The 17,901-nt window shown below is 41.5% G+C and overlaps 1 protein-coding gene across 4 annotated transcripts in view; it reads left to right on the forward strand.

The window, feature by feature from the left end:
• Positions 1-17,901, forward strand: part of WDFY4 (WDFY family member 4) — a 362,573-nt gene that overhangs the window by 161,918 nt on the left and 182,754 nt on the right. For all 4 annotated transcript variants that reach the window (XM_053667357.1, XM_053667359.1, XM_037167947.2 and 1 more), the window contains exons 32-39: positions 3,674-3,838; positions 6,568-6,771; positions 7,444-7,558; positions 8,977-9,140; positions 11,940-12,178; positions 13,998-14,119; positions 15,572-15,757; positions 17,551-17,687. In XM_053667357.1, the coding sequence (XP_053523332.1) occupies positions 3,674-3,838; positions 6,568-6,771; positions 7,444-7,558; positions 8,977-9,140; positions 11,940-12,178; positions 13,998-14,119; positions 15,572-15,757; positions 17,551-17,687 (1,332 nt within the window). The remainder of the gene's footprint in view (positions 1-3,673; positions 3,839-6,567; positions 6,772-7,443; positions 7,559-8,976; positions 9,141-11,939; positions 12,179-13,997; positions 14,120-15,571; positions 15,758-17,550; positions 17,688-17,901) is intronic.

Consider the following 17,901-nt stretch of genomic DNA (forward strand, 5'->3'; position numbering starts at 1 on the left):
AGATTTTGATATTTGGCACCTTTATTTTTTTGTTTTGTCTTCTAGAGTTTCTGTGATTGCAGTTTTAAACACTTTTTGATTTATATTTTACAATATCCATGTGGTTGAACTTTTTGTTTCTTTTATTATTGTTAACCATTTTCAGTTTTGTTTTGTCCTAGTCAGAGCATGTGATTTGTACACTTTACATCTTTGAGGAACTTATTCATAGTTCCACCACAGACCTAATGTTGAAATTAATTTTGGGATACCTGAAAAATTATATATTTTTCTGTTTGCTGAATAAGTCTGTTACCTTTCTAACAAATTAATGTTATTTTTTAAAAGCCAAAAGAAGTAACATGAATGTATTTAAAATAAAGAAACTATATATTATGCTGACAGAAATAAAAAATAAAATAAACACTTACATTATAATGTCAAACATAAAATGGTGAACTGGTGTATTACAGATGAGACTCCCAGATAGGTCCATAAACAAGGCCCAACCTTCTTTTTTTTAAATTTTATTTAGTTATTTTTCGAGTACATTTTTTGGTCTATTTCTCCCATCCCAGCCCCCCCCCCGTGCTCCCTCACATTTCCTCCCCCCCAGTCCTCATCCCTGTGTCTTTCATACTTGTTCCTCAAAACCTCTCCCTTTTTTCTCCCTTAAATTCCCTTCCCTCTCCCCTCTGATCACTGTCCCCTTGTTCTCTATTTCAGTGTCTTTGTTTTGGTTTTTTTTTCTGCTTGCTTGTTTGTTTTGTTGTTTAGCTTCCTGTTAAAGGTGAGATCATATGGTATTTGTCTTTCAACACCTGGCCTATTTCACTCAGCATAATGCTTTCCAGTTCCATCCATGTTGTTGCAAAGGGTAGTAGTTCCTTCTGATATATGTAACAAACAATAAAAACAAAATCACTCAAAGGTTGTATTGGTTCAATGAAGATATCTGTCATAAAAGTATAATCCACTATGTGCAGCAGACCAGTATTAAAATACAAAAATAAAAACTGGAAAGATAAGAGAAAAAGACCAGAAAGTTAATTGTAGCAAATAACTCTAATTTACCTTTCTCAAACCACTTATTTTCTTTTACTGTGTCTTATTTATATTATTGTTTGCTTAGAACTTACTTGGTTTGATGTTATTTCCTTGCCCAGTGGTAACTAACCTACCACAGATTAATTTGCTTGTTTGTGAACTTGATATAAATGGAATAATACAATATGTAATCTACCACATCTGGCTTCTTTCACTCATCCTTATATTTGTGGAGTTCATTTATGATGGTGTATATGTCAGTAATTTATTTTTGTTTTATTGAGTAGTATCTTATTGTGATAACTTATCATAATTTATTTAACTATTCTTGGTTATTTCCATTTGGAAATATTATGAATAAAACTGCTTTGTACATATTTTTGGCTGGGGATACATATTTTTTTCTGTTAGAAAGAAATATGCCCAGGAGTGAAATTGTGGGTCATTAGTTATACACATGACTTGCTTTAGTAGATATAACCAGATGGTTCTCCAAAGTGAAGTGCCAACTTATGCTCTCACAAGCTCTTATTCTAGTTGGAAGGTTCTGATTCCTCTGAGTTCTTTCCAATGTATTACATTGTTGGTCTTGTAGATGTTAGTCATTTCACTGTGTTTAACAACCCTTTTAATCCGATCTCATTATCTCTATTGTGCAAATGCAGAAACTGTAACTCCCTTAGGCAAGTTCATGGAGCAAGAGCATGGTGGATGTACCTGTGTCCAGCCATCAGCATTACATTTTTGATCACCACCATGCTTAAAAGTCTTCAGGGGGTTCTGGTTGCTCAATGTATGAAATTCAAGTTTCTCTTCCAAAAGTTCAAGTCCTGTCTATCTGATCTTATATTCCAGTTTTTTTTCTGTATTTACCCTGTGCTAGTCACTATGAAAATAAGCCTGAAGGACTAAAATGTCTCATTCAGTCCTCACAATAACCAAATGAAATAGGTCATATTACAATCCTTGTTTTACAGAGTTGGGACTGGAGGTGTGGGGGGATTAAGAAATTATTCCAACCTTCTGAGGGATGCACAGTCAACAAAAGGCAGATGCAGGGTTCAAACCAAGCAGAGTAACTCCAAAAAACATTCTCTGAACTCCAACCTCTGGTATTCCCCCTGAAATCTAATCTTGTGCTGTAAGCACCTGGTGGAGAAGCCAGAATCAGTCTCTCTCTTCCTGTCTGCTCAGCCCATACCAAACCCTTGAAGAATACAGTTTAAAATTGACTTCCTAGCTGTTCCATGCACAAGGTCTTTCTTTCAGTAATAGGTTTTAGTATTCTAGTATGAGATTCAGTTCCAGGAACTCAGTATCTGCTTAGTAAACAGGACATCTGGCTCAGGAATATGAAGCTGGGACTTGAAGCAGACTGGTGGGGAAATGAGGAAGCCATGGATATGGGAGAGGCTGGGGCTGAGTGCTGTATTTTGCCATGCATAATGCACACTTTTTTCGCCCAAAAATTTTCAGGAAAAAGGGTGCACATAATACATGGGTAATAACTGAAATACCTTGTATGTGTTCTTGTGTTTTGTAATTATTTGTTATGTAAAATTTCTTATACCATAGTATGTTAAAAAATAAAAGGCATTTATTTTTAACATAAAATTTATTTATAATATAAAACAAGTATCTAAATATGAATAAAAATTAATTAAAATTTTGAACAAAAAATTATTCCCTGAAAGTTTGGGTCAAAAACATGGCTATTCATTATACACAGCAAAACAAAGTAATTGGCCAAAGAAACACCCGACATTCACTTGTAGGAGTAGTCAAAGTGTCACTCTATCTGGTTGTTCGTGTGGCTATCCAAGGTGGTCCAATTTTCAAGTTCCAGGCTGTCTATCAGATAGAGCAGGACCTCAGGCAGTAGCTGGACACATTGGGGCTATAGTCAATCTCCAGAGAGAGTGACTTGGCATAGCTAATTAAGACAGCTGAGCTTCAGGGAGACACTAGTGTGCAGCCAGGATGGAGACTCAACCATGTGACTGAGCCTAGGTTTTGGTATGGGGATGGACATGTGCCCAAGTCTCCTCAGGGTACTGGGTATCAGCTAAGTACAACATGATCCACTCCAGATCCCTGGCTGGAAGGGACGGGGTTCCTCAAGTTCTTAAAGGCTTGGACATATATAAGGCAAGGCAGGGTCTAGAGGTGGGAGCAAAAGCAGTGGGCTGTGAAAGGCTGGGGTTGACCATGATTTGCAAGTTCCTTGAGCACAAAGGCCATGTCAAGTCATATAGAGGCAATATGAGAATATGGGAAAGATAGGCAAACTTTATAGCCATATTGCTTGGACTCAGTCAACTCCTGGATCTGCTCCTTCCCTACTATGTGACCTTTGGCAAGCTATTTAACCTCACTGTGCTTTGTTGTCCCCTCTGTAAAATAAGGGTAAATATAGGACCTACCTCAGAGGGTTGTTTGAGATGGAAAGAGGAGTATGTGTGAAGCCTATAGAATAATGCCTATATGCATGAAACCCTTCTGCAGCCAAAGACAAGCATCCCAAGCCAATCCACAGTCTTAAAGGTCTTGCAATGAAATGCCTGCGGGACAGTCACAGAAAGCAGGTCTTCTTCCTAGGTCTCAAATCCTTTGGCTTCCATGCATGCCTCTCATCATGTGTTTTTAGCCCTTGACAGGGCATGGAGATGGTGCCTGGGAGCAAACCTTCCCAGCCAGTGTGCTACAGTTCCTCAGCCTTGTGCACAGCACCTACCCACAGGATCCAGCCTGGCGGGCACCAGAGTTCCTCCAGACCTTGGCCACCATCACCTTCCCCCTGCAAACCCACAAGGTAGGACATGCCACAATCTTGCCCCAATGAAACAGGGGCAAGTGGTGTCATCCTTCAAGAGCAAAGGGCAGAATTCCTCTCTGCCACACACCCTCACCTCCAATTATGATACATTTTGAGGCAACTTGACTGAAACAGTAAGTAAAAACTTGAGTAATTTTTCTTTCTCAGCTGAGATGCAGCTTGAGGTCATTTTCAACTCAGATTCAGTAATTTTTTTGAGTTGTTAGTAATCTTGGTAATTTGATGGCAGATCAAGTTCAATTGTATATGAAATCTCCTCCCACTGATAATGTGAAACAAATTCCCAACAAATTTCATCCCAGGATGCCTGTGGCTGTGACCCAGACCAAGGTGGGTGGGTGGGTGGAGGGCAGGAAGCTGGAAGAATGACTTGCTCTGCTTTTTATTCTCAGGACCCTAGCCTTGTTTGTAGGCCATGACTCAGGACTCTTTGAAGTCAGTGGGTGGCTGGGAGAGCAGAGGGACCAGCTGGGTCTGGAGGGTAAGGTGTGGGTGTGGAGTAGAGTAGGGGCTACAGGAAGAGATATGAGTGAGTTTGGGACTGAAAGCTAGTCTCAGTAGGTCAAGGGGACTCAGTCAGTGTGAAGGGCAAAACTATCTGGTAAACCTATGCATCACCCCTCATTGGTAGTGTAGGAAACTGAGACCAAGACAGGAAACATGAGCTAGTGACACCTGTCTGCAAATCTGTAATTGCAGTTAAAGGACATGCTAAAAGACAAAGAATGGTAAGGAGAGAGGTCAGAAACCAGGCCAAGCACTGTGCAGGATCCATAATTATCTGCTAAATGACCAAATGAATGAATGATGTACTCTTTCAGCTAATCTTTTCTAGAAGTGTATTCATGGTGACAGCCTCCACCTACTGAATGCCTACAGCAGACTTGAGCCTAGTGCTTCATGTCACCCTAATTGCCACCCTGCACAGGTAGTGTGTGTTAGTTGAGGAAAGGGAGACTCATAGCAGTGAATGGCACTGACCAGTATCCTCTGGATTTAGTGGGAACCTAGGACCTATCTTACAAAATGGTTGAGAGAGTAAAATACACCCAGGTTTATGTGATTAATTAAGTGACAGGGCCAAGATTTAAACCTCACCTATCTCTTCCCATAGGCCCCTCCCTACCCCAACACTCACCCTAAGATCCATATCCTTTCTATCACTGTCAGTTTAAAATAAAATCAAGTGGTCAAGTAAAATTTAAGAGTACCATATTTGTTTTAATGAAAAGACCTAAGTATAAGACTATAAGATTTGTAAAAAGATAAAATGGTCTATTGGGCTAATATTAACTAAAGAAACATGCTGGAAAAGTAAGACTAAGGAAAAGGATACACCAGAGGGGGGTGGGGGATGGCACCCCCCACACAGAGACCAGGCAGGGAAAAAGGACAATCCCACAGGCTGACCTTTACCATCCCTGTAAGCAGGACCTCTGGAGGTGGCCAGAATCCTGAAGTCCTGACATTTTTAGCCTAGATCCCCACCTGAGCCCCTGCACAGTGGGCTAGGCTCACCATTTGCTGAGTTGGGGTTCCAGCTGGCTGCCCAAAGGCAATGGGAGCACACTAATCCAGGTCTCTTCCTCTCCATGCTCAACACTTTCTGCCTGGGGGAGGGCCAGGACCAACATCACCTCCAAGGCAAATTCCTATGAGCCAGGCCTTGCCTTGGGCCCCCTGGATCCAGTTCCACAGCACTTATCACCATATCTCCTTGCCTTGTCCCACTTTTGAGTCAGCTCTAAAAGACCTTCATTGTACAGAAAATGTGACAGCTCATCTTCACGCAGAAAGCTGCAGAAGCCAGAAGGCTTCAGTTTGCTGTGAATTTATATGGCAACTTTCCAGTCAAGGCCACAAAGAGCTAATTAATGCAGTCACCACATCCCTAGGGTTCATTAAATTCATTTTATGGCTTAATTAAGAACAGCTGCATGAATTTTATGAATGAGCAAAGGGAAGTGCCAACCAATGAATGTCCATGGACATTTCACTGGCTGGGAGTTAGGAGTCTCTGGCTGTATATCCTTGGGCATGTCATTCAGCCTCCCAGAATCTCTGTGATTTTATGGATGTCGCTGGGCTAATGATGCTGCCTCATTTATCCTTGTATATTTCTACAAATATGAAAATGAGAATGTAAAGGCTAAAGTGCTTCAGGGACTTGGATGCCAGGACTTGCTGAAGTCATAGCTCCTCTTTTCACTTGAGGATCCTACTTGTCACAATCAGCAAAGAGCATGGGAGGCAGTAAATGTGAGGGTTCCTCCAGAAGGTAGGAACCAACTTTCTTGACCATATGCCAGGGCCAGGCACTGTGGCATGCACTGTTCTTGCATTTGTTCTCATACATCTCTGTGATGTCTCTTTCTGTATCTCCATTTGACTGATGAGAGCTATAGCTCTGAGGAGGAAACAACTTATCCAGGTCATGTTCTGGGCTTCCCTAATGAGTGCTGCAGGCCTCTGTTGCTCCATACTCAGCTTCTTTCCATGACTTCCACCCACCTTGGGTTCAGGGACCATAACATGTATCTTTATGAGCCATGAGACTCTGGGCAAGTCACCTACTTCAGTTGACCCTCATTCCTTTACATGTTAATAGCTTTGATCAGAATCTCACCCATACACATCTCAGCAGTGAATAGGAGTGCACTCTGAAGCAGTTCAGACCACTCATTTAGGGTTCTCTTAACTTTAAGGGGGTCACGACTGAGTCTGCCCAGAATGCCAGCAGTCCTGGGACTGAGGGTGAAAGTGACAGCATTGCGGATGGTCTGCAGATGTCTGCCAAGTCACATCCCACACGGAAACAGCTACGGGTGTTTCTGAAGCTACTGTTGAGGGAGCTCTTGATTGCAGCTCCCAGCACCAAGCAGTGTTTGCCTCTGGAGATGCTGCTGGAGGTAAGTGCACAGGGGCTGCTGGGCCATCTGTTGCCAGAGGGCATGGGCTCTGCAAGGGTGTGGTATATTCCAGGAGACCTCAGGGCTGATCTATTGTGAGAACCAGCTCATAGTCTAGAACATCTGTGACTTTCGTGATACAGTGGGAGAGTGCTCCAGGAACCACAGGCCCTGGCAGAGCAGGGAGCATACCAGCAGTGAGTAAAGAGATGAATGAGGGGTAGGTCTTAGCCAGGTTCCTAGAAGCAGAACCTGATACAGGGACTGTAGAAAAGTGATTTATTAAAGGCTGTGTGCTCAGGGGAGGCAGAGAAGGGATGCAAGGAAGATGAGGGAGAAGCTAGCCAGACAATCTTGGCCCCAAGGGGAGCACAGGTATGCTATCTACATCCCAGAGTTGGCCCCACCTTAAGGCATCTGCCAGGCAGTCATTGTCTGTGGACCACCCCCTGCCACTTGCCTTCTTGCCCCAGGAAGTGGGCATCAATTCCAGATGAAGCAGCTTGGTCAGCAGAAGTCAATGCTTTGGAGAAGGGGCAGGTATGAGCTGTTGGCAGCCCATATTCCCAGCAGCTGTGATATCAGCATAGAGGCCAGGTAAGGGGACTCAGTAGGTACTGAGTGGACATGATAGTCACAGGGCTACTGTTTCAATTCTGGGTATGCTTCCAGGCTTCTCCAGATAATGCCACCAATCAACAGAAGCAAGAATTCCAGTCTGAGATCCTGCTCTCCACCATGGAAATATTTCATGTGACGAGTGGAAGTGACATGTCAATGCTCAGAGGTGAGTGGAGAAGACTTGCTTCTCACCGTTATGACACAGAACTGCTGACAGCTAAACAGTAAAGCCAACATGCCCACCAGCAATAAGACCCAATTTCCTAGAGGAGGCCTGGGTTTTAGTGCTGCAAGATGCTCTGGGGGCCTTGGGAAGATGCTGTCAACAAATCTGCAGTAGGAGGTCACTGCCTGACTAGAGGCCCAAGGGAAGGCATACTTGCTTCTTCCATGACACCCCTGCCATCATTGGGCCACTCGGAGCTGCCTTCTTAGCTAAAACCAGTTCTCCTCTACCTTCAGTAGAATTGTGTCCTCTTCCCATGAGGGAATTCAAGATTTCATCTAGAATTCAACATTCTTCTGCTCAGCATCTTATTCTTTGTACCTATACCCAGGCTCAACAAATGTTTCTTAAACAAGCGAACCTGGATGAAAATGTTTCCATTGCCCCTAAAAAGTTCAGACTAATGCTTCATTCAGAAGACTTAGTTCCAGGGCACCTTCCAAACCAGATTAAACAAAGTCCTTTCTGTGGTTTCTGAGTGATGAAATCCTTAGTGACATGACTCATCTTATTGACTGCTCCTTGCCCCACAATGCAGAAACTCTGGCTATTGAACTATATGAAATGTGGTAGAGCAGAGCAGTTAAAAGTGTGATCTTGAGAGTCCCAGATCTGATCTTGACTCTGTCACTGGGTGGTGGTGTGACTCTAGACTCTGAATCTGGGATTGAAGATAACTATAGTGGCTAACTCAGAAGATTGTTAATTGGATTAGCTGACATCCAAGCATCCTTGCCTGGGACAGATAATCCACATTACAGCTTCATCCTCTGCCTGACATAGCAGCAGGGCCTCGGGTCACCATGACAATCTTTCTATTTATTTTATGCCTAAATTTTCCTCCACCCTTATTTCAAGTGGCCACTGGAAAAATTAGTGCCACACACTGGCTTTCTCTCCACTTGGTTTATATCACTGACTAGACTTTTCAAGGCCAATTTATTTTTATTTTATTTATTTATCTTTAGAGAGGAAGGGAAGGATAGAAGGAGAGAAATATCAATGTATGGTTGCCTCTCATGAGTCCCCTGCTGGGAACTGGCCTACAACCTAGGCATGTGACCTGACTGGGAATTGAACCGCGATCATGTGGTTCGCAGGCTCACGCTCAGTCCACTGAGCTACACCAGCCAGGGCAAGGCCAATTTATTTTGAATACATGGGTCTTCATTGGGCACCTGTGTGTTAAGACCCCATTTTCAGAGTAATGGAGAGTAATACAGTGAGCTACAATGGAATAAAAAGAGGTGGGTGGAAGGTAGTTGGTTACCAAGACGGACTCGAGATTGTTGTGGAAAGAAGGCCATTCAAACTCTGATGATTTCTCAAACTCATTCTGTCTCCCAAATCCACCTTAGGCAATAAAGAGCCTCAGCCAAACACAGAAGCTGCTGCTGCTGCTGCTGCTTCACTCATGAACATATTCCATTTCACCCAGAAGCTGGTAGAGAAGCTGTATAGTGGGATGTTCTCAGCAGACCCAAGACACATCCTTCTCTTCATCACAGAACACATCATGGTGGTAAGAACCCCAGGCTGGCAATGGTGGTATGGGAAATTCTGCTGACTGACCAAATATCTGTATGACACACTGCTGGCTATGCAGTTCATCCAGATTAGCCAGCTGTCCTTCCTGGAAACAGGATCTGAGGTGGGTGGGCAAAAGGAGGAAGACCTATATGGCTTAGGCAATACCTGGTGGCTGTTGAGTACCCTGCAGAGCTCTCAACTCAGACCACCTGAGACCTACTTCAGTAGTTGGGAGCCGAGGTCCCTGTGCCAGCACCTGAGCTTTGTCTCCTTCTAGACTCTGCACACTTCCTTTGGGTTTTTATTGTGATTGTTGTTTTTATCTTAATTGTTGTTATTCTTCATCAACAAAGAAAGGGCCAAAAAGGTCTTTATCCCCAAAAGACCTATTTCATTTTCTTCTTTAGTGTTCACTGCCATTTGTCACATTTGAGCTAGTCCTATTATTCTTGCATGTGCTCTCTCTCTTCAGACAGATCCACAGACGTACCCACAGGTGGCCATGCCTATAGATATATCCTTAGGTATAAGAGTATATACATGTGTACAGACAGGGTCTTTATCGTACATGTATATACACACACAATCATACAATCTCAAAATTGTAGAGTTGAACTATTTTTTTCCTGCTTCTTGTCACTCATTTTGCTCTGGAAATCTTTTCTAGCAAGTGGCCATTTGTTCTTTCCTCAAAACTTCCCTAAGTGAGGAGTTCACTGTGGGACAAGGTCGTCCCAGCCATTGGGACAACTGTGACTGTCAGAGAGTGCTTTCTCTTACTCAGCGGAACTCTGCCTCCAGCAACTCCTGCCAGCTGCTCTTGGCATGTCTTCTTCAGCAGCACCCAGAGAAACCACTGTCCTTCCCCTTTATGTTTCATAGGGAGAGTGACATTGGCACCACAAGCACCCTTCTGTCTATGGAGTTACTGTAGACCCCAGGACAATTCCTAGAATGATAGTCTGCCTGAAACACAGTTCCAGGCAAGCACAAAAATAATTTAATCAGAGGCTTTCAAGAAAAACTTTAAGAGGAGAGAAATATCCCTTGTCATCTCTGAGAAAATTAAACTCAGATTCCTGGGAAGTTGTATTGATAATGAAAGTAGTTGTGGAGCTCCTGATTTCATTCAGGCTGCTGTCACGACATGCCATGGACTGGGGAGCTTAACAACAAGCATTTATTTTTCATTGTGCTGGAGGCTGGGAAGTCCAAGATCAATGTACTGGCAGATCTAGTGTCTGGTGAGGACTCTCTTCCTGGTTTTCAGATGGCCATCTTCTTACTGTATCTTCATATTATGGAGAAAAAGGAAGAAGTCTCTCCCTGGGCTCTTCCTATCCTTTTAGAAATCCCATCATGAGGGCTCTATCCTCATGACCTAATCACTTCCCAAAGATCCCATAACCAAATACCATTGCATTGAGTATTAGAATTTAAACATTTGAAATTTGGGAGAGAACACATACGTTAAGCCATCACAAATTCTAATGGTCAAAGCAAAAGCTCAGAGCTAATACTAAAAAGTGGGTGCCTGCTGGGCCTTATGTGACTTCAGGAGTGCCAGGCCCAAGGACTCTCAGTTCTATCCACATTTGTCATCCTTCTCTCCTGTTTATGACTCATAACTCTCAACCTCAGTTTGAAAGACATAACCAATCTGAGGAGTAGCAGAAGACAGTGTTAAAAAGCAAACCCCAAATTGCAGCAGACTTAGGTAAAATTAACTTCATTAGTATAAATATTTGCAGTACCCATAAGATTCTAAGAGAGCAAGCTATAACTAATAAATTACCTTTCTATTAGATTGAGAAATTTTGCATGTAATTTTCTGTGGATTCTTTTTAAAAAAATATTATTTATTTATTTATTTTTAGAGAAAGGGGACGGGAAGGAGAAAAAGTGGGAGAGAAACATCAATGTGTGGTTGCCTCTCATGTGTCCCCTACTGGGGACCTGGCCTGCAACCTAGGCATGTGCCCTGACTGGGAATCGAACCAGCAACCCTTAGCTTCGCAGGCCCATGCTCAATCCACTTAGCTATACCAGCCAGGGCTGTGGATTCTTTTTGATGAAGCCAAATAAATAGGTGGACTGATTAGTATTAAGGCTACAAATCAGGACCTCTGACTTCCCCCTCTAAGTTTCTCATGTGGTTAAATTCACTGCATTCCTGTCTCCCTTAGATGCTATCTGAGCATGGCTCAGATGTCTGGTATGGGTTCAACCCTTAACCCTTGCTGACCAGTGAACCTCTTTGACCCTCATCCTTCTTCTCTCTAGAGTGGCACAACCTTAGTGTTTATTTCATCATGTTGTTAGGATGCTTAAGTGAGATAATATATGTAATTTCATGCAAAAATGCTTGGTATATACCTGTAATATTATAAAAATTCTGTGCTTGATAACTAATATGTACCATTAGGGACATATTTTTAATTAAACATTATTAACAGCATGTTCTTATACTCTGAAGGTTAATCATTTTACCTATATTTCAGAAATCCCTGGTTCCCCTGTCTACTTTCTATAATATGGCTGTGGTAAATTTAAATTTCTTTCCATTAATTTTTGGTAAATTTGACAATTTGAATTGCTATTATTGATCATTCACTTAAATAGAAGCTCAAAGGTATAGAAAATAGTCCTATTTGAATTTTAGATCATGCCACTTTTTGAAATACAGAAAAGGCTGAGATTGTATCATCTTTACAGTTAACTAGGTCAGTTCCAAAATCATAAAGTGTTCACAAGTATGTTTGTGTATGTGTGTGTTTATTTTATGACACAGGTAATGGAGAACGCATATTCACAAAGGGACACTGTCATCAGTGCTTTATACAGCAGTTTAAATAAAGTCATTCTTTATTGCCTCTCCAAGCCCCAGCAGTCTCTCTCCGAATGTCTCAGCCTTCTCAGCATTCTGGAATTCCTGCAGGAACACTGGGATATTATCTTTGCCACCTATAACTCCAACTCCAGTTTCCTGCTGTGCATCATGCATTGTCTGTTTCTGCTTAGTGCGAGGAGGTAAGAGCTTCCCATTTTTCTGTTTTCTTGCCCACCAGTAGTCAGTGCAGAACAGACCATTCAGAGGGATGCTTGCTGAGGTCAATATAAATGATAGAATCCTTTTTTATCTGGTTTTCTAAATTATGTACAATGTTCGATAATATAGTAGGTCTTCCTCAACCCAACTCTGCTCAGTCTAGATGACTGAGCATCTAGAATCATCATAAAACAATAATTTACCCAATTTCCACAATTCTCAGTTAAGATTCCTCATTGATTTAATTTTGGGGGTAGAAAACTTCAACTTTAAATATGAACATTGATTTTATGATGTAGGTAGGCTTTGGAAATATTAACCTTTGATAAATATAACCATAGAATGGAAAAACATAAAATAAATTATATTATGCAAGTGAAAAATAATTTTGCTTACAGAAACAATATACAGACAATATATGATATGAAATAATACCCATAAGTATACTTGTGGATAGAAATACTAATAACAAAAAATTAACCCACTTTAAATTCTTTTCTTGGAGTTAAAAGTTTGAAAATATTACATTTCTGTGTGTGTGTGTGTGTGTGTGTGCACTTTCCCTCTCTGGGTATGGCAATGTGTATATATCATGTGCCAACAAGGCCTTGGTGTCATACTGCCTGTGAATATTATCTCATTAATAGAGAGCCATGCTGAGTGGAGAAGAAGAGCGGGCTATGGGATGATTTTATTTATCCCAGTGCAAGTTATGTTTCATTCCTGGAAAAAAAGTCCCCCAAATTCTGTTGAGTTGACTATTAAGCATTACAAACACTAGAGTAACTCTCTGGGAAGCACCAGAAAAATACTCCTAGCTGCCTAACCCAGAGGAGGCACTTGCTTTTTATTTGTTTGAAATAAAAGAATTCATTTGCAGTTTGTGAATTAAATTGTATTTTCTGTATTTCAAGAATTAGGTCTTATCCATACTGTAAGTAAAGGTAAACAGAACAAAATGCAGATTGGTTTGTGTGCTTAAAGTTCCACTCTCATCACATTCCTCTGATTAGGAAAATGGACTCCAAAATCCAAAGGCACTCCAATGCTAGAAATTTTAAGAATGGATGTATTCACACGCTGCTATATTTTTCATTTTCTTGTTTGTCATTTTTTGGTTCAATCACAAACAGGTACTGAGTGTATATTCTGCTTTGTTGGCTGAGGGGGCCCAGAGAAGGGGCACATATATATTCACATGACTAGGAGCCCTGGAGCACACAGTTCATGGGGAACCTACTATGTTAGAAACAATCACCTCACTTAGAACTAACTATGGGATGTGTGAGCCTCAGCAAAGTACAAATGAGGGTCTCTTGTTCAAAAATTACTATGAATTTCAAGATGATAACAGAAGAGCCCAAGCTTGGTGCCTTTCTGAATATGGACTCTGTAATATTGCAAAGGTCAGAGGCCCAATGGAGCTGGCCCTAGCCCCATTCCAGGAAGAGTGACATTCAAGCCAAATATAGGCAGAGTTCAGTGCTGTGGAAGTCTGCAAAAAGAAATAACCAATTATAATGGTGGAGAAACAAGGAGAGGGTTGGGTGGTCTGCCAGGAGCATGGATTGAATTTAATTAGATAGGAACAAAAAAAAAGGTGTTTTTTTTAAAATTTCCCAGGATGGTATTATATAATATCTGTCATAGAAGTTGTCGTAAGCTGTTTGCTTGAACTTGATTAGACAGTTTTTCCATATTGATGTGTATTGACTTTGGAGGATAATCATTTGTAGTAAAGAACAATGGCATACTCATAAAGAAATTAGATTTTATAGTGAAAAATCTCTTGTCCACTAGTTATCCAGAAGGATTTGGATTGGAACCCAAGCCTAGAATGACTCCTTATCATCAAGTGTTTCTTTCTCCAAATGAAGAAGTGAGAGAAAAAAGAGTGGATGACTTCCCAAGTTTGAGTGATGGTACATTTTATCCGTTGTTATCTTGGGGGAGTAGATGGATAGTGAATCAATAACTGCTAGGGTTGCATTCTTCAAATATCTTGGGAAAGTTTACCTTTCCCAAGATAAGGAAATAAATACTACTAAGGAGATATTCAAAGGGCAGAAAAAGCCCTAGAAAATCCCAGAATGATATAGCAGTACAGCAAGGTAACCTAAATAAGAATAAAATTGCAGTGATCTTTACATATTAAACATGGAATGGGATGATGGATGGATGGGTGGAAGAAGAGAGAGCTCTGTGGAACTTGGTTAGACTAAAAACTTGGTGTTCTTACCAAAATTTCAGAGGACCTCACTGTAAGTTGATTTTACTTCTCAGTTAGTCTCTTGAATTTTTCCTTTGGACCACTAGATACCATCTCTAGTTGAAACCATTATAAAGCTGTCACTTTACCTTTCTTCCCTAGAAAACAGGAATGGAATTAATAAACTCATTTCTTTTTCAAAGTATTTAGCTTAGTTGAGTTTATTCTTGGATTTGCTAATATCAAGTGAAGTTAAAGGGATTGGCAATTTGTAAAAACAAAAAAGAATTTGGATCTATGTGTCTGAGAGATTGCTCTCTTTGGTCCAGAAAACTTCAGCAGACCACTTCAGTTTGCTGCCAGTTACCATGTAAGAGTTTGTGATACTAGATGGTGGGTGTCAGAGCTTGCTTTCTGGTCAGATAGTACTCAAAACCAGCGCTCAAAAATAAATTGTGAATTTAATTTTTACTCTGAAAATATTGATTACAACAACAACATTAACATTTGGGGACTTGGTGGTAGCGTGGACTGCCTCATGCATACTCCTAGGGTGATAAAACACTATAGAGGCTGGTATCAAAGAGGGACCTAGTGGTCCAAGATTAGAGAGGATTTAGGCACTAGTCATGGGATTATAGTTGTGGGGAACAGCAGGCAGAATGGCTTGGTAGATTTGTCCATATCTGGGCAAATGAAGAATACTGAGCTGGATGGCTGGTGGGAAGCTTGATCCAGTGCCAGGAAAGAGTTCTGGCCTCGGTCCTGCCTTCATGGGGACAATCTTAGTTTTGTTCAATTTTTCTGAAGGGCTAACATAAAAGATAGCTTGGAAGGAGCTTTTAGGGGGAAGCTATTTGGTGACCTAGAACTTTCACAAGCTTCTCCCAGTGTGGCATCTAACAGAATTGGGAGGTGAGAGAAAGAAGTTCCCTAACCCCATCAATCATGATTTCCAGCTCTCAACATGTGAGGCAGGCAGGATTTGGTGGTGGGAAGCTAGAAGCAGGGTAAAAGCCAGCTCCCATTGATGTTGGTAGCATTGCAAATCTAGGATGATGTTCAAAATGGATGTCAATAAAAGCAGCCACAACATGCCATCTCTTTTTCTCTTTGGGTGGAGCTTGGAGGCCCTCCTGATCATATGATGTGCTCTTCCTCTCAGTCCAGCACAGCATCCAGAAGATGGTGCAGACGCTCTGGCAGCAGCTTATGGCACAGAGGCGGCAAGAGCTGGAGGACACCTTCAAGATTGATCTCTCTGTGAAAACTGGGGAAAGAGAAGTGAAGATTGAAGAGGTCACTCCACTCTGGGAGGAGACGATGCTCAAGGCCTGGCAGCATTATCTAGGTCTCTGTCCACTTGGCTCCAGAGAACAGAACTTCTGGGTCTCATAGAGCCAGACTTTCCCAGGTTCCACACAGGGCCCAGAGCCTTTTCCACCCAGAGATTCTCTCTCATTCCTTAGGGGTGGGATTTATATCACTGAAACCTCATAAATCTTTGCTCCAAAGAATAAATGCTGCTTTGCATCTTAGGTAAAAGGAAGGCCAGAGATGTTAACCAAGCAAGCAGATTTTAGAAACTTCTTAGATTGAAGGGCTACCTACCAAGTTAGAACTACATTCTGGGCTCTTGAGCTTGAGGTTCTAGGTCCTGCCCTGATATTCACCTACCAGCCTTGAAGCCTTGCACCAAGTTATGTAGTGACCTGGAGCCTCAGTTTCTTCATGCTCCAAGCAAAAGTCTTCATGCCAAAAATATTAATGTCTCTTGCACTCTGTCAATGACTCAACATTTTACCTGCATAGTAGTCTCTGCAGCTGTGAGAATGATGTATTAATTTTGTTTTTAAAGAGGTCATTGCTTTAAAATTCTGGCTTATATACTTGTAAGTCTCAGCATCATGAAATTCACAGTTATTTGAGAGTCAGTTATTTCTATCTATGTTATCCCAGACTACTTAGTGGTATAGCACTTTTTATTTTCTTGGTTTCCCAAATTAGCCCTCACAAATATATATCTACGTGCATGAACAATTTAAACTCAAGATGTCACATTCCATTTCAGGGAAAAGTTCAATAAAATAAGGCATATATACCCATGTACAAGGGGGGATTCCCCAAATTACAGAACTTTTTATAAAAAGTTGTGTATTTATTCTTACATGTTTAAACTTCAGTCACCTTCAAAGTGCTCTCCATTTGATGCAATATACCTATCAAGAGGTTTTTTTCCAGTGTTCAAAACAGTTTTTGGACTCATCAATTTCGATACCTTTTAGCACTTCTGCCATTTTTTGTTTCACTTCTTCCACATAGGCAACATATTTCCCTTTGAGGAATTTTTTTCTTCTGGGAAAGTTTCTTGCCCCAGAAAAAGTTTCTTGGCGCAAGACCAGGTGAATAGGGAGTATAGGGCATGGGGCTCATGGCATTCTTGGTCAAAAACTGCTAAATACTCAACACTGTGTGGGCAGGTGCCCTTGTAAATCACCCATTATGAAATGAGCAAACATGTTGAGAGTCTTCAAAAAAATTCACTGAGGTCAAACACATCCTCTCACAACAATGCAGCTGATACAGATGGTACACTGATACAGATGGGTTCCTAGAATACTCATCTAGCAGGGGAAGTGTATACTACAAGGGGCCCACCCTCTAGAGGATAATTCCTTTTTGGGGCATCCCCCTTGTGTGTGTGTGTGTGTGTGTGTATGTGTGTGTGTGTGTTGTGTGTGTGTGTGTGTAAATATAAAACATTGAGATGGACTTTAAGATAAAAATGGCTATTTTTTTGCAAACAACCATATTTTGCAAACTTATATTTCATGGCCAATGTTTTAAACACATAATCTTATTTACTCTCCATGATGCCACAGTGAGGTTAGATACTGTTATTCCCATTTTATTGGATGAAAACACTGAGGCTCAGGAACTTTAGCTAACTTGTCCAACAGTCAGTGAGCTATGGAGCTAGGAGTCTAAGCCAGGAGCTGGTAACCTGGGCTGTTTTCCCTATTGGAGGCAAGCACACTGGGCTGAAGCCTCTGGCTAGCCATTTGAAAGCCAAGCCAGCTATAGAAATAGTGTGTGTTTTTCTCTCCATTTATCCTCTGACAGTCTTTGCTTTTTTGTCCCCAGCATCTGAGAAAAAATCTCTGGCCAGTCGCTTGAGTGTTGGACACCATAGCAAAGTCACTTCATGGAGTGGAAGTTTGTCCTCAGCCATGAGGCTGATCCCTGGGCGGCAGGCCAAGGACCCTGAATGTAAGACAGAGGTGAGCCCAGGACACTTTTCCATCAGGCATTTTCTTCAAACCTCATGAGTTGTATCTTTTCTTTCTGTTGTCATTAGACAAATCCAATTCCATGTTATTCTGAACTTTTAAGGGTATGCATGTGGCTTTGCAGTTGAGGCTACATCTAGAGGAGTCAGGTCTTAGGCTAGTTTTAATTTAAAGTGACTATGAGCTCACCTTGAGTGCCAAGAGC

This window comes from Artibeus jamaicensis, unplaced genomic scaffold (assembly GCF_021234435.1).
Source record: "Artibeus jamaicensis isolate MK-2021 breed Jamaican fruit bat unplaced genomic scaffold, CSHL_Jam_final contig_468, whole genome shotgun sequence".
Classification (NCBI taxonomy): Eukaryota; Metazoa; Chordata; class Mammalia; order Chiroptera; family Phyllostomidae; genus Artibeus; species Artibeus jamaicensis.